The sequence below is a fragment of the Camelina sativa genome, chromosome 1, assembly GCF_030686135.1.
Source record: "Camelina sativa cultivar CO46 ecotype springtype chromosome 1, ASM3068613v1".
NCBI lineage: Eukaryota > Viridiplantae > Streptophyta > Magnoliopsida > Brassicales > Brassicaceae > Camelina > Camelina sativa.
Genome location: NC_141880.1, coordinates 5,257,116 through 5,274,904, shown reverse-complemented (window position 1 = coordinate 5,274,904; position 17,789 = coordinate 5,257,116). Strand labels below are relative to the sequence as shown.

Below are 17,789 nucleotides of genomic sequence, written 5' to 3'. Positions count from 1 at the left end.
TTGCTTTGGAAGTTTGAAGAAGACGAAGCGGCCTAGGAAGAGTGAGTCCTGTGCTGAGGCTGATCACGACGGAGAGGGATTGAGTGATATTCGTAAGCAGCAGAAATGTAATGAAACAAAGATTAAATGTAGTCGAATTCTAACGAACAGGGATTATTATTATTATTATAGTTTAATTAAGCATCTCCATATTCTAAACTCAGAACATGATTCAAACACTCGAGATCCTACAACAACCACAAATACAAGGAACAAAAACAAAAGACTCACAAGCCACCAAACAGAACAGCAATGATCCTTGTATCCCAAACTGACTTTGAACATGGTGAATCCAGCTGCAGCACCACCATCAAGTCCTAATCCAGACTGTGCCACCACTGAACCATCCCTTTTTGTACACATCTTTGAAACCAAGCTTGAATAAGGAAGCAACACACCAGCCGGAAAAATGTAACAAAAGACACTACCTACTAGCATTTGCACAACACATCATTTACACCTTCAAGAGATCCATGATGTTGTTTGTCTTCACTGGTTGCTGTATGAGCTCTCTTTTATTCCTTGGAGAGGGTTGTGTATACTTCTTTTTGTGCTTAAAGAAACGAATCAAGGTAGGAATAGTTCCTGCGCCGACCAAACTCAAGGAGGCTACCATAAGTGCGGTCCCATACCCCAATAAAGAGCGCCTCTGTGTCAGGGCTGAAAGATATTCCAGAGATCTCCCCAAAGAAGTCGATTTCCTGCTCTGTTTCATACCCGTTTGAGACATCATAGACATGTACGAAATCAGCAGGTTCAGCCATGGCCATGTATTTTCCATCAGATGTGTAGCGGATTGACCGGATTGCTCCCAGGTTACCCTTCAAGACAGCAACGGATTGAGATAGATTACGGATGTCCCAGATACGGCAAGTCTTGTCCTGGTTTCCCGTTGAGAAAGTGACTCCGTCTGGATGCCATGCCGAGGCAAAGGAAAAGTCCACATGCCCTGATAGTGTTTCCAACGTCTGCAGAGGAAATTCCCAAGATTTGACATTATAATGCATATGCATGGTGACAAGCCATTTTCATACGCTTATATCCAGGACCACAAATATGTACCTTTCCTGTGTTGGGATCTACTATAAGGCACTCTGGGTTGTCTCCAACAATAGCCAGTAATTTACCGTTAGGACTCAAAGATGCGTGCTGTACCAACAAATTGAAAACAAAAGAATACCATTTTTGTTAAATGATTCGAAACACATATACATTTATCACTTGGATTTGGTTAATTGGATAATAAATGGGGTTATAAAAGCCTAACTGTAACTCATGCTATTTGCCGCAAGTCTAAGTGATCACGAGTTATGCTAAATCCAAAGCAAAACCGAGAAAGAAGCAAGGACTTTACATTCACAGGCCAAGGAAAACGAAAATGCTTAACAAGCTGGTATCTCTCCATGTCGAAGTCTCTAACACCACAGTCATTATTTGAGGCAGTAAAATGAAGTGCACCACTGCCATCAGAAAACAAAAACTAAGTTAGATAGAAGCAGAACTTTCTGTGTATCCTTTCAGCAAAAGACAAGCACAAACCTGGGTTTGTTGTAGATCTCAATAGCGTTGGTTATAGCATTATCATCGTAAGTCGTACGAGAGCAAAAGCTGACACCCGGTCTATCAAGATGCTGAACCAATATGGAAACAGACGAGGCTTATTAATGAGAATGCACGTTGCTAATGTGATAAAAATCGCTAATAAATAAAATCTAGACTTACCTTGCAAATAAGTTCTCCTTGAAACCCACCAGCAACTAGAAAGTCATCTTTTACTGCAAGTGTACTCACTTGAGTCTGCGTAAATCCTTCCAGCAAACTTCCAGGATGTTTCTAAATGCAGCAAAAAAAAAAGTTCAGGACCGAATATAGTTACATTATAGTAGAACTTTCTACATTCTGGCAAAAACTAACCTCGGACGGTGCAACATGACCACGAACATTGAGAACTTCATGCTTTCCAGACGTTAGAGAAGAATAATGTGTAACCAGGAAATTCGACATAAGATAAACGTCGTGCTTAGAAGTTGCCCATACCAGATTCCTCAACTATGACACAGTAAAGATTTTTGATCAGACAGAGAGTTTAAGTAGTAGACAAATGTTATGTCCTCAACCATGCCAAAGACGAAATATAAATCAAAATCACAAAGAAAAATACTATCAACTAGTTCAAATTAGCAAACTCTCAAACAAATAAAAAAAAAAAACCTGGAAATGAAGTATAGTAGATTTAATAGATCTTGAATTCCTCCAGAAGTCATAAAAGAGTCCCCCTTTCTGTGTGACCTTGCAAACCTGAATCCATACGATCAAATAATGTCAATAAGTAAATGCGCCCACCTGAACACTAACAACAATGGAGGATCAGAGAATATAAACCCGTACCTTTTCAGAGGATTCCCCAGAGTTAGGGACATTTTCATAATTCTTATACTGCTCTAATCTAGTTTGTCTGTATTTCTCTCTAGAAATACTAAGCCTGTCCCAAGGAATCCCCTGGATATCTTTCCCTTTCCGAGCTTGCTCCGCCGAGGTATCAGCAAGTTTAGTATTCTGAAACCAAATAACACCAAAATTTACAACATATATAGGTAACTAACTGAATAAGAAATTATTAATAAAGTAGCATAGCAAAACGAAACAGATAAAGCCAAGGCCAAAGCCATTATCAGGGGATATATATACTTACAGACTCAACTTCATCAACATCAGAATCTGAGGCAGCAAGATCATCGCCACGAAACTCCTCATCCATATCATCTTCAACATCTTCCATCTCATCATCTACGTCTTCCATGTACTCAGCATCATCATCTCCTTGATAATTGGACATTTTATTGTTTTGGTAATTCCTTAAATTATAGGCACCTTGCATAAAACAAACACACAACCATATTACTAAAAATCCACCATATTAAGAAACACTAAAATTCCTTACTCAAAAACAGCTTAAGAGTTAAATAATACACATTAACAAAAAAAAAAAAAAAAACAAAAAGAACAAAAACATTAAAACATGCAACTCTCACTAGGCTAATTCTAATTCATAAGACTAGATATACATAATTGAGGACAAAAAAAGGAGTTAAACATATATATAAACCAAAGCGGACGAAATTGGAAAAAAAGAAAGAAAAGAGGAGAAAACTGCAATTAATTCAGAAACCCAAACAATCACAACATCAAAATTAGGCAGTGACGAAAAGGGACTACAAATAATATAGATCAAAAGATGGAGGGGGACAAACCCTAGGATTTTAGTAGGAATCAGAACGAAAATGAAATTTCTGTTTTCGATCCAGATGCGAGAAATTTCAGCAATATAATCCTGAGATATAGTGATAATTTTCAATTTGGAGGTCATGTGAAAAAACAATATATCTGAAGAGGTAGAGCGACGGGATCGGCCGCCAGAGAACGAACAGAAAAGAAAAAGAAAAAAAAAAGTGAAAACGGGAAGACAGAGAGAGAGATAGGAACAGCAACAAATTTTATCTTTTCCCCTTTCACAGAAGAAGAAGAAGAACCAATTAAACAAAACTGACATATGAGTGGGAAAGAGACGGTCCGTTTTTTTTTCTTTCTTTTTTTTCCTTTACTAGATTTGATTAATTTCTTTTTTTTTATTGTATAATATCTACATGATTGTTTGGCATTAATTAAACCATATCTAGCTACAAAATTCTATATACTGACTGTATATGCCATTTATTTTAGACATATTCACCCCTGAGATACAAGAAAAGATGAAAGTTTTTTGGTTTAGTGTATATGAGGACAGATTTGTCTTTCTTCTCTTCTATAAGAGATTTTTTGTTTAACATTATCTTGGGAACTAGGTCAGGGCATAAAAATCGTATCTAAATACCCAACTCGGAACCTGACCCAAAAACCGGGTTAGAATTGGATACAGGTTTGCCTATAAAATTTTATTGGGTTCTATTTTCTAATACATGTGGGTTTGGATTAGGGTCGGGTAATACCCGGTACCCATTTGGGTAACCATAAAACCCGAACATATAAGTATATTTATAATATTTATCATTAATATAATGCAATTACCCAAAAATTATGATTATAGTTTTGAATATTTCATTTATTTTTATATCTAAATATCAAAAATAATCAAAATATCAAAAATATTTTTGTCACATAAGTCAAAATTAAACAAAATTTATTTAAATTTAATTAATTTTAATTATATTTTTTCGGGTATCCGGTAGTTCGGGTACTAATCGGGTTCTAAAATTTGTAACCCAAACCGACCCGATCCCAATAATACCCAAACCGAACCGAACCCATATATCTAAAAATACCCAATGATTTTTATTTTTCTAAACCTGTTTACCCGAACCCGAATGGATAATACATGAACCCGAACGGGTTACCCGAATGTCGAGCCCTATAAATGGGAACACAGACACTACTTTAATTATATCAAAAAAAATATCATGACGTCGTGTTTTATGGTCCCATCCAAAAAATCCGATATTTTTTACACTTGACATTTTAAGTGAACTGATGATTTAAAAATCTACTTGACATTTTAAGTGATTTGTGTAAAATTTACGAATTCTATGTTATTTAATCATGGATTTTAAAAAGTCTATTAAAATCTACTGTTATTGAACTGATGATTTAAAAATCTACTTTAAAATCCATTGTTATTGAACTGATGATTTAAAAATCTACTTGAAAATCCACTGTTATTCAAAACAGTTTTGTGGATTAGGATTTTAATAATTTTTAGGATTCTGAAGGATTTGTTTAGTTAAAAATACAGAAATCCAAATCTCATGGTTTTAGGTGGATTTTGAAAAAAATTTACAGAAAATCATATGAATTTCCCTAAAATCTATCAAAATTCTAAATTTCCTAATTCCCGTCAAATTCTCCAAAATCATGGTTTGAATACGCCCCCAAAGACTCCAAATTCTGAGGCACAAAATTCTATCTCTATAATGATATGAATACTACTAGATTGTTTTTTATTCAGATGTAACTTCGAGAAAATTAACTTACAATTAATAAGAATGTTTAGTTTGGCTGTCAATCATAAAAGTATGTATTTTACATAATCTTAGATGAGAAAACTACCGATCTTAAGCGAGAATCAACCCTTTCACTATTGTATACCATCATCAAGTGGATCGTTCATATATATATTTTCCCAACTGTAGCATAAAACTAACATGTGTTTGGAATGTTTCCTCTCTGTATTGAGACAAATGGTATATGAAATCTTGAAGATATTAATGAAGATGCTTCTCTATATATATATATATATATATATATGAAGATGCTTAATCTTGAAGATATTAATGTTTGGAATATTAATGAAGATGCTTCTATATATATATATATATATATGAATATTACTCGGTTTTGCATATTAGGAAACTAGGTTAATTATAGGTTCTCAGATCACTCTATATCATATGGGCATGCTATATTTTGAGTTTTGAGAACTCTTCACCATCTAACAAAAAAAGATTTTAATTTCTGCACAAATAGACATTAGCATTTAAGAGGACTATGCACCATCTAACGCTGCTTCATTACCCTAACCTTGTGTTTTAAGATTCAACAAAATGCACAAGACAATATTGTTCATGAATATGAGACTCCGATCCTGAGATACATCATATACAAAAGAACAATGCTTCATTTATCATCTTCGTTTTGTCGAGATTTTTTTAAAAAATGGTTTCCCTGAGATAGTAGGTTTGTTCTTTCGCATAACCGTGTAACTTTCTCTAGCTCATAAAGGCATGAATGAATCACTACATGCTCTATATCATTGTAAGCTTTGTACGAGTTAGTAGTAAGTGGGCTATTCACATTTTGTTTTGGATTTGTAGGAAAGTCCACTCTAATAAAACTATATACCGTATGCTTTTCTTTCCTGCAAACGAGTCATGTGTTTTATTTGCTAGATGTGAAGCATATAAAAAAAACAATCATTTGATATTTTCCGTAAGTACAAGTTATTAATAAAAAACCATACAATTTACTAAATGGCAAAAAAAAAAACAAAAAATCTTCGTAATTGCTGAATAAAAATTCTGGTTTGTTGTTTGGGCCTTTAACAATTATTGGTATGGGTCATATAAATAGGCCTTTAAGTCTTCATTCCAGTCACACAAAAGAACGACCTGTTGCACTCAAAAAGGAAAAAAAATTCGCCGTTGCCAGGGATCGAACCCGGGTCACCCGCGTGACAGGCGGGAATACTTACCACTATACTACAACGACTTAGTTGCTATCCAAAACTAAAAGTTTTATAAGTATAAAATCTTCAAAAAATAAGGTACAAAAAAAAGTTAAAATCGCCGTTGCCGGGGATCGAACCCGGGTCACCCGCGTGACAGGCGGGAATACTTACCACTATACTACAACGACCTTGTTGTTTGCTTACTTCCCTTAAACTAATCTAGAATTCAATACCAATACAAATTAAACTTCAATCGGGAGTATCTTAGTAATAATTTATCATTTAATAACTTTTTAGTCAGTTATTTAGAACGTGGAATCTTATCAGTTATCACAGCCCTGACCTAACAAAAAAGAAAAAAAAAACTGCAATGTGAATGTCGTCATCATACATGCAATGTATAAAATTTCGATGAACAATAATAGCTGCATATAATTCCACCTGTTGACAACAAAATATCCATCTATGCGTATGTGTCACCATAGCACGGTCAGAATTTAATTCACAATTTATTGGCCGGAGAGAAATTACTTGTGTGGACACTGGACAGTAATGCGTTCCAGCTTAGAGAATAAAATTATAGCTAAAACTTACGGGGCTAACTTAAAATAATATTAGTCGGTTTCGGTAAATTGGTGGGTAATACATACCTGCTGCAGCACCTGTTGCCGGTAGCCAGTCAACGGTAAAGTCAATACGATAATTAATTAATTTGTTTCACCAAGCTGTATTTCATTTGCTATTATATTGTGTGTGTTGTGTTGTGTTCATTGTCCTTTTCCTTGGATATGATTTTTCTTGCTTGGAAAGAAAACAAGAGAAGAAAAAAACTGAGAAAAGCAAACGCAGCTATAAATTCAGAGTCCGAGAGAGAAGAGAACTGCATCAGATCAAATCTGCAGAGAAAAATTGAAGACGGGAGAGACTGAGAAGAAGAGATGCATCTGTACAATGAATGGTTACCGCCGCCTGTAGCGGAGGAGACGAAGAAGGAGAAAGAGTCCTTCGCTCGTGTCGTGCGTAGCGTCAAAGAGTTGCACCGACCTGATGATCCTGAGTCTGTTTACGCCACTCTTAAATGGATCTCCGTTATTGAACTGTGAGTCCTCGATTTCGCGGTTTGATTGCAAAAAACCCTCGTTCAATTTTTTTTTTTTTTTTTTTTTTTTTTAATTTCGTTCGAATTGCTTGCTTCTTGTTGCGATTTGAAGACGTGGATGATGAATTTAAGAGACGATTAGCTCAGTTTACAATCGAGTCAGTATATCGAAATTTATTTGCTGGGGTTTAGGTGTTCGCAATACACGACTAAGACTGAGTTAAATGAACAGTGTGTTAGGTGTTCCGGTTAATTTCTGGTTATCTCTATGTAGCTGGGATTGATTGTGTAGTAACTTGCATCATGATGTTTCACTTTGTAAGTTGGGCATACTTGGTTCTTATGATGCTGTACTTTGCTATTGTCTGATGGCGTTTTCTTAATACATTTTGCAGCTTTGTTAGAGCGAAAAGTGAATTGTCCGTGGAAGATGTTACTGACCTCGTGGAAATTGGCTTACAAATTTTTCATTCATCTGAGAATAAGTTGTATGCACAGGTTCGAAGGCTAATACCAGAATAAACTCAACAGTTACCTACCCGTTTCCTCATATACCTTTTACTTTTTTCCACTATATTATGCTTACCGTTTGAGTGATTGTTTCTGGTACAATAGGTTAGATGGGGTAATGTTTTAGTCAGACTGATCAACAAGTATCGTAAGAAGCTGTCTTTGAAAGTTCCGTGGAGGCCCTTGTATGATACCTTGATTCATGCACATTTCAGCAGGTTTGTCCTCTTTGATTTTCTGGCAGGCATAGTTTATGGGTCCTTTTTTCCTAGATACTCATGAAGGGAATTAATTTTCTATCTCCGTTTTTGATGTCTTGGTTTTGTTTCATCTTTAATGTTTTCAAATTTGTATCATCTGTAGGAGCCCGGGTCCTGAAGGTTGGAGATTGAGACAACGACACTTTACGGCTGTTACTTCTCTCATTCGTTCCTGTAGGAGATTTTTTCCACAAGGGGCTGCATCGGAGATATGGTCCGAATTCATGTAAGTTGTTGGCATGGGATCTTTAAATTCATCATGGTAGTGTTATTACTTCTACAAATGCGTTAGTGTATCTAGTATTGTCAAAGAGCATTATTACGACACTATCATGATCCTGTCTGTTCTATCTTGCATTCCTATATGTGAAAGTTGGAACCACTCTGTTATATTGCTGCATTGGACAAAGAGTTGGGAGAAGGGGGGGAAAAGTACTGTAGGAATCATCGTGTTCATTATATGTGGATCTATTATGAGGTTACAAAACTTTTCACTATGGCCGTCATATTTCTCAGTAGTTCACTCCTGTATACCACGTCCCTATGTTAGCACGTCAGTCTCTGTGAATCAATGCGTAAAGCATCATATCAAAAACTTACTATTAGGATACCTCGTGCCTTCATTAGTAGGGGTAAATGATTAATTCAAGCTTTTCAGTAGAATCATTACAGATAATACGATATTTGAGTTAGACAATTTAAGACTATTGCTGAAATTAGAGTCTATTAGATGCTATAGTGTGCTCACCTTTTTCTTCTACTCACATTCAGGTCTCTTTTGGAGAACCCCTGGCATAATTCCTCGTTTGAGGGCTCTGGCTTCGTGGGATTGTTTCTTCCTACGAACCCCGAAAATCAGGATTTCTTCTCTGAGTAAGGACAAATTCTTGTTTTGGTAACCGGTGATATCTTTGGTTTTTTCACATTTTAACGAAGGAATTACTTTGTTTTTCTTCTTCTGACCTTGTAGAAAATGGATAAAAAACTGTCTAGAGCTCTGGGATTCCATACCAAATTGTCAATTTTGGAATAGTCAGTGGACTGCTGTGCTAGCTCGTGTGATAAAAAACTGCAGCTTTATCGACTGGGAGTCCTACTTTCCCATGCTTTTCAGTAGATTCTTGAATATGTTTGAGGTGCGTGAAGTTTTCCTGGTGTTGCTATTAAGTCTTTAGAATTCCAACCTAAAATGTCAAAAAATCTTGGCTTCTGTTTTATTTTGGAAACCATATACTTTTTCTCTCACGGAATGTCTGGACAACTGAACTGGAAAATAGAAAATTGATATGCTTGAAAGCAGCTGGGGATGTATAGTCGTATAGATGGCAAAATTTAAATGAGATTCAGATGCTTCTGTCCGGCCTCCTGTCATCTTCCAGATTCTGTATTACCTTTTCCTCCATACACCGGATTCTTATTTAATTCAGTTTTAGGTTCCTGTTGCAAATGGAAGTGGATCATATCCTTTTTCAGTTGATGTTCCCAGAAACACAAGATTCTTGTTCTCTAACAGGACTACTACTCCATCAAAATCAATTGCACAATCTATTGTAAGTTATTGTACATTTTGATTTTACTGCATTTCTCTGCTGTATCTGACTAATAGATCTTAATGGGATGAATTTTCTGGCTTCTGTTTCAGGTATACTTTCTGAAACCTGGAAGTTCGGCACATGAGCAGTTCAAGAAATTGGTCAACCTCTTAGAACAGTTTGTTGACTGAAACCTATAACGCTCTTTTGTTTATTTATTTCGTAAACTGCAAAGTTACAACTGTTCTACTTACTGTTTCTCTATTGTTTAAATGTAGATATTATCATCCGTCTAATGGTGGCCGTTGGACTTATTCCTTGGAACGGTTTTTGCTCCACCTGGTGAAAGCATTCCAAAAGCGTTTACAGCGTGAGCAGCAGTAAGAATACAACAATATCACCATTTTTAATGCATATAATCATATTGGCAGTCTCTTGATTAGATCATAATCCTATAGGGATCCAGATAGTCTGTCAGCAGTCTGTTTAGGAAAGCCGGAGAGGATAGCTTTTGTCGACGTGGTGTTGAAGCTGATTGATCGTGGTCAATATAGCAAGAATGAACATCTTTCCGAGACAGTTGCTGCAGCGACATCCATGTTGTCTTATGTGGAGCCCTCTTTGGTCCTTCCTTTTGTGGCGTCTCGGTTCCATTTGGCTTTGGAAACGGTTTGTAGTTTGTGTTCGCTTCGTTATCTTACAGACTTTTGTGTCCTTATTTTACTATATCTATTTCTTGCAAAATGACAGTTCTCATCTATCAATTAACTTCGTAACAAATGTTTATGTATAGTCAGACAACTGCCACCCACCAGTTGAAAACTGCTATGATGTCCGTAGCATTTGCTGGCCGGTCAATCCTGCAGTCATCCATGTCAACTGCTGAAGCACAAGATCTTGGTGGTGATGTGGATGGTAGGATGTTCCTTGATCTTATAGGGATTTCTCTATCAAATGCATTGCTTGGTATGGATGCCAATGACCCCCCTAAAACCTTGGCAACTATGCAACTGATTGGCTCCATATTTTCCAATGTAAGCTCTTTAACCTTGAAATATTTCAAACATTCACTGTTCAAAATACTTGTTTCTTTAACCGATGTTATCCTTGCATGTTGCAGATGGCTGTATTGGACGATACTTCTGATGACTTATCACTCATGACTATGGCTACCTTCTCTGAGTGGCTGGATGAATTTTTGTGTCGTTTGATCGCTTTGTTACAGCATTTGGAACCCAGCAGTGTTATGTGAGTAATGTATTACAACCCTGCTTCATTATTGTGGTCTCTTCTTCTTTGTTATATAACATTTGATACTCCTCTCATCTATTATTAATTATGTTAAGATTTTCTGATGCTGTAGAAATGAAGGCCTAAGTTCATCGGCAACATCAGGAACGTTTTTAGTTGAGGATGGTCCTTATTACTATTGCATGCTTGAAATCCTACTTGGAAGACTATCTGGATCTCTATATAGCCAGGTTGGTTTGTCTCTGTTACTATAGAAACTCCTTATACTTTTCGGTGAAAGAGAAGTTTAAGTGCTTGTTTGCGTTAATCTCTAACAGGCCTTGAAAAAGATATCAAAGTTTGTTCAGACAAATATCCTTCCTGGTGCAATCGCCGAGGTTGGGCTGCTTTGTTGTGCCTGTGTTCATTCAAACCCCGAAGAAGCAGTTTCTCAAATTGTTGAACCAATGCTCCTTGCTGTTATATCTTCTTTGAAAGAAATCCCTGTCACTGGGTATGGAGGAAAAGGAAGTGCAGAGACCCTTGTTGTCAATAAGGTGCTACCAATAGTTTTTGTTTGAAGCTTCTGCATTCTCTTCAGTTTGCAAAGTAATTAATTTTTTTGGTTGCTTGTATCACCCCTTTTCAGAAAGACAAACAAACACTTTCTCCAGCGCTTGAGGCAGCTATAGATTATCAGCTGAAAGTATTGTCAGTTGCCATCACTTATGGAGGCAGCTCACTTCTTCGGTACAAAGGTCATTTGATCGAAGCTATATCTTCCGCATTTAATTCCTCATCTTGGAAGGTATAAATTTTTCCTGAAATGATATTTATGGACTCAAATTTTTCTTTTGGTATACCATTTTTTAGTGATGTGTACGCTTGTCTTTTGTATACCATTTTTAGCATGTATGTTTATCTGGCTTGTTTGATAATGTGATGGTTGCCTTATGAAAGGTTAATGGAGCTGGGGATCATCTTCTTCGATCTCTCCTCGGAAGTTTGATTCTTTACTATCCTATTGACCAGTACAAGTGCGTAATATCTCAAGAATATTTAGCAATATCTTGGTGTGTTTTTTTTGTCTCGTTACTTAAAACAATAACTTTCTGCTCTTGTTAGATGTTTGTCTCGTCACCCAGATGCTCCTGCTTTGGAGGAATGGATCAGCACCAAAGCTTCCTCTAAGGATGAGCAGGTGGCACACTCCAGGTGGCATGTTCCCACCAAAGAGGAAACTCAGTGTGCCAATGAGCTCTTAGACCTCCATCTTCAGTCAGCATTAGATGATCTTTTGAGTATTTGCCAATCAAACATCCACTCTGATGCAGGTAATTTCGGTCATTAGTTTGTGTGTTTCAGTCTTACTTCAAGGATATATACATATTTATCAATCGTATACCAGTGTGGTTTGCATGTTTCATGTTAAAGCTAAAGGCTGACATTTCTATATTGCATGGGTGATATCACGCGCCGTATTCATACTTGTTTGCTCCAAATATTTTACATGTGCTTGCCTCATTGATGATATTTGTGGTGCAGGAGAAGAGAAAACACACCTTAAAGTGACTCTTTTGCGTATAGATTCGACATTGCAAGGTGTTTTGTCTTGCCTACCTGATTTCAGGCCATCACCTAGACATGATATGGATGAAGATCCGCCGTTCTTTATTGCTGGAGCATCAGGTTCATGTGTTGGCAGTGCTGAAATACGAGAAAAAACTGCTGAAACTATTCATGCAGCCTGCAAGTAATGTTTATTCAATAGCTGCTCTGCTTACTTCTCTTTAAAAAGCATATACTACTACTAAAAGTATATGCTTTTGATGGTTTTGTTATATGATGTTTGCAGATACTTGTTAGAGAAAAAGTCAGATGACAGCATCTTGCTGATATTAATAATCCGCATAATGGATGCTCTAGGAAACTATGGTACTGCAGAAAGCTTCTGGCTTGCTTTCTTTCTGTTGACTAGCCGCATGTTTTCTCTCCGTAACACTTGTCTTTTGAATGTTTGCAGGCAGTTTGGAGTATGATGAATGGTCAAATCACAGGCAGGCTTGGAAACTGGAATCTACTGCGATTGTAGAGCCTCCAGCGAACTTTATTACAGAGTTTCATTCTAAGGGCAAGAGAAGGTAATTCTCTCTTTTGTTTGAATTAAATACATACACGTCTTGATTTTAATTTCTTGCAAATCTTCTTGTCTTCCAGGCCTAGATGGGCACTCATTGACAAGGCGTACATGCACAACACATGGAGGTCATCACAATCGTCCTATCATCTGTTTCGTACAGATGCGAACTTCTCTCCACCGGAACCCTTGACACTTATGGTTGATGATCTTTTGACCCTGTGTCTGCACAACTATGAGACTGTTCGAGTGTGAGTACTTTTGTGTCCATCTGTGGTTAAAATATGCATGTCAATGGTTATATTTCTTAAACTTTGGAAAGGACTAAACATCTCCTAAAATGTTGTCTGTAAAATTCTCTTCCGGGCTTTTACCCTTCTTTCAATACATTAATGACCTGGCTTTGCTTTAAACTCTGGTGTTATTCAGGCTTGCTGGAAAGTCTTTGCTGAAACTGTTAAAGAGATGGCCCCCCTTGCTTTCAAAGTGTGTTCTGTCCCTTACTGAGAACTTGCGAAATCCGGATGTACCAGAGCATGTAGTCCTTGGTTCTTGTGCCATTCTCTCTTCACAAAGTGTTCTCAAGCATTTGACGACGGTAGTCATTTAGTGTTAGTTGTTCCTTGCTCTATTTCGAATGCAAAAACTAATGTTTGTTCTGCTACTCCAGGATCCAAAATCATTTTCCTCTTTTCTTCTTGGTGTTCTTTCAAGGTAACCTTTTTACATTTCTAAAATAAATAACATATATTTCTTGCTAAGGACATATATGCGTGTAAAATTGATATTAAAATTTGTTTTTAATCTTCTGTAGTTCTCATCATGAATCTATGAAATCCCAAAAAGCAATCATTGAGGTAAAGGTCCAGTCTTTGTTATTAGGGTGAAGGCCTTCTTTTTCCTTCAGTTCCTGGCTAATTTTTTTATGCTTGCAGCTTTTTGTCAAATATAACATTCACTTTGCGGGACTGTCTAGAAATATACTTCGCTCATTGGAAAGCCGTGTTGACGGGTCTACTTCCGGAGATCTTGTATCTCAGATCGGCTCCATGAGTTTTGATTCTTCTAGCTTGCATTGGCGGTATATCTATCCTACCATTGATCTATTTTTTCCATTGGAAAAGCATTTATGTAGACATAGTTAGACTTTTAGCTCCCGAACTCTCAGTTCATAATTTGGAAGGTATGGAGACATAATGTTTTTTTACTTATTCCAGGTACAACTTGATGGCTAACAGAGTGCTCCTTCTGCTAGCTATGTCCTCTAGGATTGACCCAAGTTTCTCCTTCAAAATTCTTGATGAAACTGCTGGTACAGATTTTAGTTGGTGGAATATATTGGAAGGCTTTTTCTTCATATTATTTGAGTTTCTCCTTCCTAACTAAGATTATGGTGGTATTTACAGGCCACTTCCTCAGAAACTTGAAAAGTCAACTTCCTCAGACAAGAATACTAGCAATTTCAGCTTTAAACACGCTACTTAAAGAGTCACCGCAGAAGATGCAAGGAAAGGATCAACCTTCTGTGTCTTCACAAGAAAATGCCAACTCATCCCTTGATTTAGCATTGAGCCAAATTTTTCAAGAAGAAGGATTCTTCAGGGAGACTTTTGAAAGTCTTTCGCATATCCATATTACTGACACTGATAGTTCCTCTAGAAATCATGGAAGTTCATCCTTCCAGAGCATGGCGGACAAGTCAATCACTCGTTTCTTTTTCGAATTTTCGGCTTCATGGCCAAAAACTCCTAGTTGGATATCTTTGTTAGGAAGTGATATATTCGACCCAAGTTTTGCTCGTATCTTCAAGCGATTAGCACAAGAATGTGGAGTGCCTGTGTTGATGGCACTAAAAAGTCCCTTAGAGGAGTTTTGTAATGCCAAGGAGAGACCAAAACAGTGCGTTGCTGCTGAAGCATTAGCAGGTGTACTGCACTCTGATGTTAATGGTCTTCTTAGTGATTGGGATAGCTGGATAATGGTTCAGTTGCAGAATGTTATTCTTGGCCAATCAGTAGAATCCATACCAGAGTGGGCTGCATGCATACGTTATGCTGTCACAGGGAAAGGGAAACAAGGAACCAAAATTCCTGTCATGAGACAACAAATTTTGGATTGTATAGTGGCACCATTACCACCAAGTGCGACCACCACTGTTGTTGCAAAGCGGTATGCTTTTCTTTCAGCTGCTCTGATAGAACTATCTCCACCAAAGATGCCCATATCAGAAGTGAAGCTGCATATCGTACTTCTTGATGAGTTGATCTGTAATATGTCCCATTCCTCGGCACAAGTAAGATGTCTCACACTCATCTATTGTACTCGACATCTCTGTCCATTTTGTTTTCATGAAAAATTATGCATTTGAGTGTCTTTTGACAAGCTAAAATATGAGTGTTAAAGTAAAAATTCTGAAAACCTGTTTGTTTTGTGTGACAATGAACAGATAAGGGAAGCTATCGGTGTAATTCTTTCAGTATTATGCTCTAACATTCGTCTGCGGATGTCATATCAACAAGAATATCCATCTGAAGAAGGGAGAACAGATGTTGATAGCCGACTAAGGGAAGAAAATTGGTTCAAGCTTATTAGTGCACGAGCATCTGAAGCTGTTACAAACATTCAACAAGCTAGCATATCAGACAGCTTAGACACTTCAGCAGATGTAGATATGGAAAGTGCTCAATCTAACGGCGATTCTCTAGATGATGTTAAATGGATGGAGACGGTACTGGCTCTCTCAAATTTTTTTCGACCCAGTACTTGAGAGACATTTGATACTAATATTTTTTCTTCTTATCCTATCTTTAGCTCTTCCATTTCATTATCTCATCTTTTAAATCGGGGAGGGCTTCGTATCTGCTCGATGTAATTGCAGAATTCCTCTATCCAGTGATATCCTTACAGGTATAACCATTATATTTTTTTAACTTTCTTTCATCTCAATCGCTTTTCCATGACTGGGAATCATGGAAGATTTATTTCCATCTATTGAAGGAAACATCACATAAAGATCTGTCAACATTGGCTAAAGCAACCTTTGAGCTGCTAAAGTGGAGATTTTTCCCAGACTCTCATCTACAGAAAGTTATTGGAGTCATTCTTTCTTCTGCTGATGACTCTAACTGGCGTATAAGATCTTCAACCCTGACATATCTGCGAACTTTTATGTACAGGTATTATCTGTTGATTATATATGTTACATGTAGCAAAGTGACAAGCAAATACGCTTTTTACTAATAAAGATTTTTATTATATAACCTTTTCTACTAGGCATACTTTCATCCTCACTAATGAAGAGAAGCAGAAAATCTGGAAAACCGTGGAAAAGCTCCTTGTTGACAGCCAAGTAGAGGCAAGTTCCTAGCTTCTTTTTTTCTCCTCATCAGAATTATGTTGTTGTCCATTAGCGTTGTTTTTGAATAATTCAACCTTGTGATTAATTGCATATGGTAAGATCAAGTGCGTAGTTTTTTCTTTACTCATTGATTTTATCTGGTCTTCAGGTACGAGAACATGCTGCAGCAGTTCTAGCAGGCCTAATGAAAGGAGGAGATGAAGACTTTGCTGCAGATTTTCGTGATAGATCCTATGCAGAGGCAAACTCATTCCAAAAGAGAAGGAACCGGAGGTTTAACTAACCTTCCCTTCCCTTTTCAGCATTTTTGTGTTAACTTTTGTCGCCCATTGTGAAAACGCAATTAACAAAAAAAGAAGCTGTGATTTGCATATATTTTCTTTCATTTTGTTTTAACATGACCTTAGAGTTGCATCGAGTTGTTTCAGGAAATCAAGTTCAACCAAGTGTGTTGCGGAGGTGCACGGAGCAGTTCTTGGTTTGGTAGCTTCAGTTTTGTCTGTTCCATATGACATGCCCAGGTAACATCTCTACGTCAGAAGTGTGTGGCGCAGAGCTTAAGCTTGAACTTGAACTTGAACGTCTATGACTAATCTTAAGTTTTTGTAAATGTTTTCAGCTGGTTGCCGGATCATGTGACATTACTGGCTCGTTTCGCGGGTGAACCTACACCTATAAAATCGACTGTGACAAAAGCAGTGGCTGAGTTCCGACGAACACATGCGGACACATGGAACATCCAGAAAGACTCTTTCACCGAAGATCAGCTTGAGGTAATGAGTTTGAATTTACATTATTTTCCTTGATTTATAAATGCATAAAGAGGAAACTTTCTAGAAATATATTTCACTTATTAAACAAATATAGCGAATGTAAGATTTAAAAACGTACAAGTAAAAAAGCTAACATTATACAGTTATGTCACTAAACTAAAGCATACAGTTTCGTTGTCTATTTATTCCTGGTGATGAAGAAATAATGTGATATTTTGTCTCCCTACAATTGCAGATATTGGCCGATACATCTTCCTCTTCTTCGTACTTTGCTTGATTTGTGTTGGGGAATAGAGTGAGTTTCGTCACAAAGACAGTAATACTACTCCTTGTTTAAGGAACCACATCTTTGTAACTCCACCTTTTATTGATTTTTAGTTTTGTGCCCAATAGATTATAAACAATAACAGGAAAGCTATAAAACCATGGTTTCGGTTTTTTATTTCATAATCATCATTGTGGCATCGCAACTGCTTTGAAGTTATAAGTTATACTTTGTTTTTGAACGATACGCGCGTGCATGGATGGAAAAAAACAAAACCACATGCACCAAAGGCGCGTTTAGCGCGTGAGACTAGAATGCGTGGACTATAACCCTCCGATTTGGGGATTTTTCGCATAAATGGAAAATTAA

At 37.0% G+C, this 17,789-nt stretch overlaps 2 protein-coding genes and 2 non-coding genes across 8 annotated transcripts; 1 reads left to right on the top strand and 3 right to left on the bottom strand.

The window, feature by feature from the left end:
* Positions 1–137: 137 nt before the first annotated feature.
* On the bottom strand, positions 138–3,683 carry LOC104777750 (putative WD repeat-containing protein C2A9.03). Of its 2 annotated transcripts, none has more exons than XR_015558078.1 (10): positions 3,291–3,611; positions 2,732–2,910; positions 2,428–2,595; positions 2,251–2,337; positions 1,954–2,088; positions 1,762–1,872; positions 1,579–1,670; positions 1,307–1,499; positions 1,102–1,188; positions 138–1,007 (listed from the first exon to the last, which is right to left on the bottom strand). XR_015558078.1 is itself a non-coding variant. In XM_010502060.2 (10 exons), the coding sequence occupies exons 2-10, from the start codon at positions 2,873–2,875 to the stop codon at positions 594–596; spliced, it is 1,344 nt and encodes a 447-aa protein (XP_010500362.2). In that variant the 5' UTR covers positions 2,876–2,910; positions 3,291–3,683; the 3' UTR covers positions 138–593. The 2 variants fall into 2 exon arrangements, 1 of the variants encoding a protein (XP_010500362.2); XM_010502060.2 differs by having other exon boundaries at positions 1,394–1,499; positions 3,291–3,683.
* Positions 3,684–6,225: 2,542 nt separating this feature from the next.
* On the bottom strand, positions 6,226–6,297 carry TRNAD-GUC (transfer RNA aspartic acid (anticodon GUC)). The gene has a single exon. It is a non-coding gene; the product is annotated as a tRNA-Asp (tRNA).
* Positions 6,298–6,372: 75 nt separating this feature from the next.
* On the bottom strand, positions 6,373–6,444 carry TRNAD-GUC (transfer RNA aspartic acid (anticodon GUC)). The gene has a single exon. It is a non-coding gene; the product is annotated as a tRNA-Asp (tRNA).
* Positions 6,445–6,793: 349 nt separating this feature from the next.
* On the top strand, positions 6,794–17,619 carry LOC104777734 (proteasome activator subunit 4). Of its 4 annotated transcripts, none has more exons than XM_087451621.1 (36): positions 7,008–7,355; positions 7,751–7,853; positions 7,971–8,083; positions 8,229–8,351; positions 8,499–8,603; positions 8,897–8,998; positions 9,096–9,261; positions 9,559–9,675; positions 9,768–9,835; positions 9,936–10,037; positions 10,116–10,326; positions 10,455–10,691; positions 10,778–10,905; positions 11,021–11,138; positions 11,226–11,444; positions 11,537–11,695; positions 11,848–11,924; positions 12,013–12,221; positions 12,433–12,640; positions 12,743–12,822; positions 12,911–13,028; positions 13,105–13,275; positions 13,454–13,622; positions 13,695–13,738; positions 13,839–13,881; positions 13,960–14,105; positions 14,242–14,336; positions 14,431–15,317; positions 15,471–15,752; positions 15,836–15,931; positions 16,022–16,200; positions 16,298–16,379; positions 16,531–16,655; positions 16,811–16,903; positions 17,002–17,155; positions 17,391–17,619. In XM_087451621.1, the coding sequence occupies exons 1-36, from the start codon at positions 7,195–7,197 to the stop codon at positions 17,430–17,432; spliced, it is 5,532 nt and encodes a 1,843-aa protein (XP_087307747.1). In that variant the 5' UTR covers positions 7,008–7,194; the 3' UTR covers positions 17,433–17,619. The 4 variants fall into 4 exon arrangements, with proteins under 4 accessions (XP_087307752.1, XP_087307756.1, XP_087307747.1 ...); XM_087451635.1 differs by having other exon boundaries at positions 7,029–7,355; positions 10,451–10,691; XM_087451626.1 differs by lacking the exon at positions 8,499–8,603 and having other exon boundaries at positions 6,794–7,355.
* The last annotated feature ends 170 nt before the right edge of the window (positions 17,620–17,789 follow it).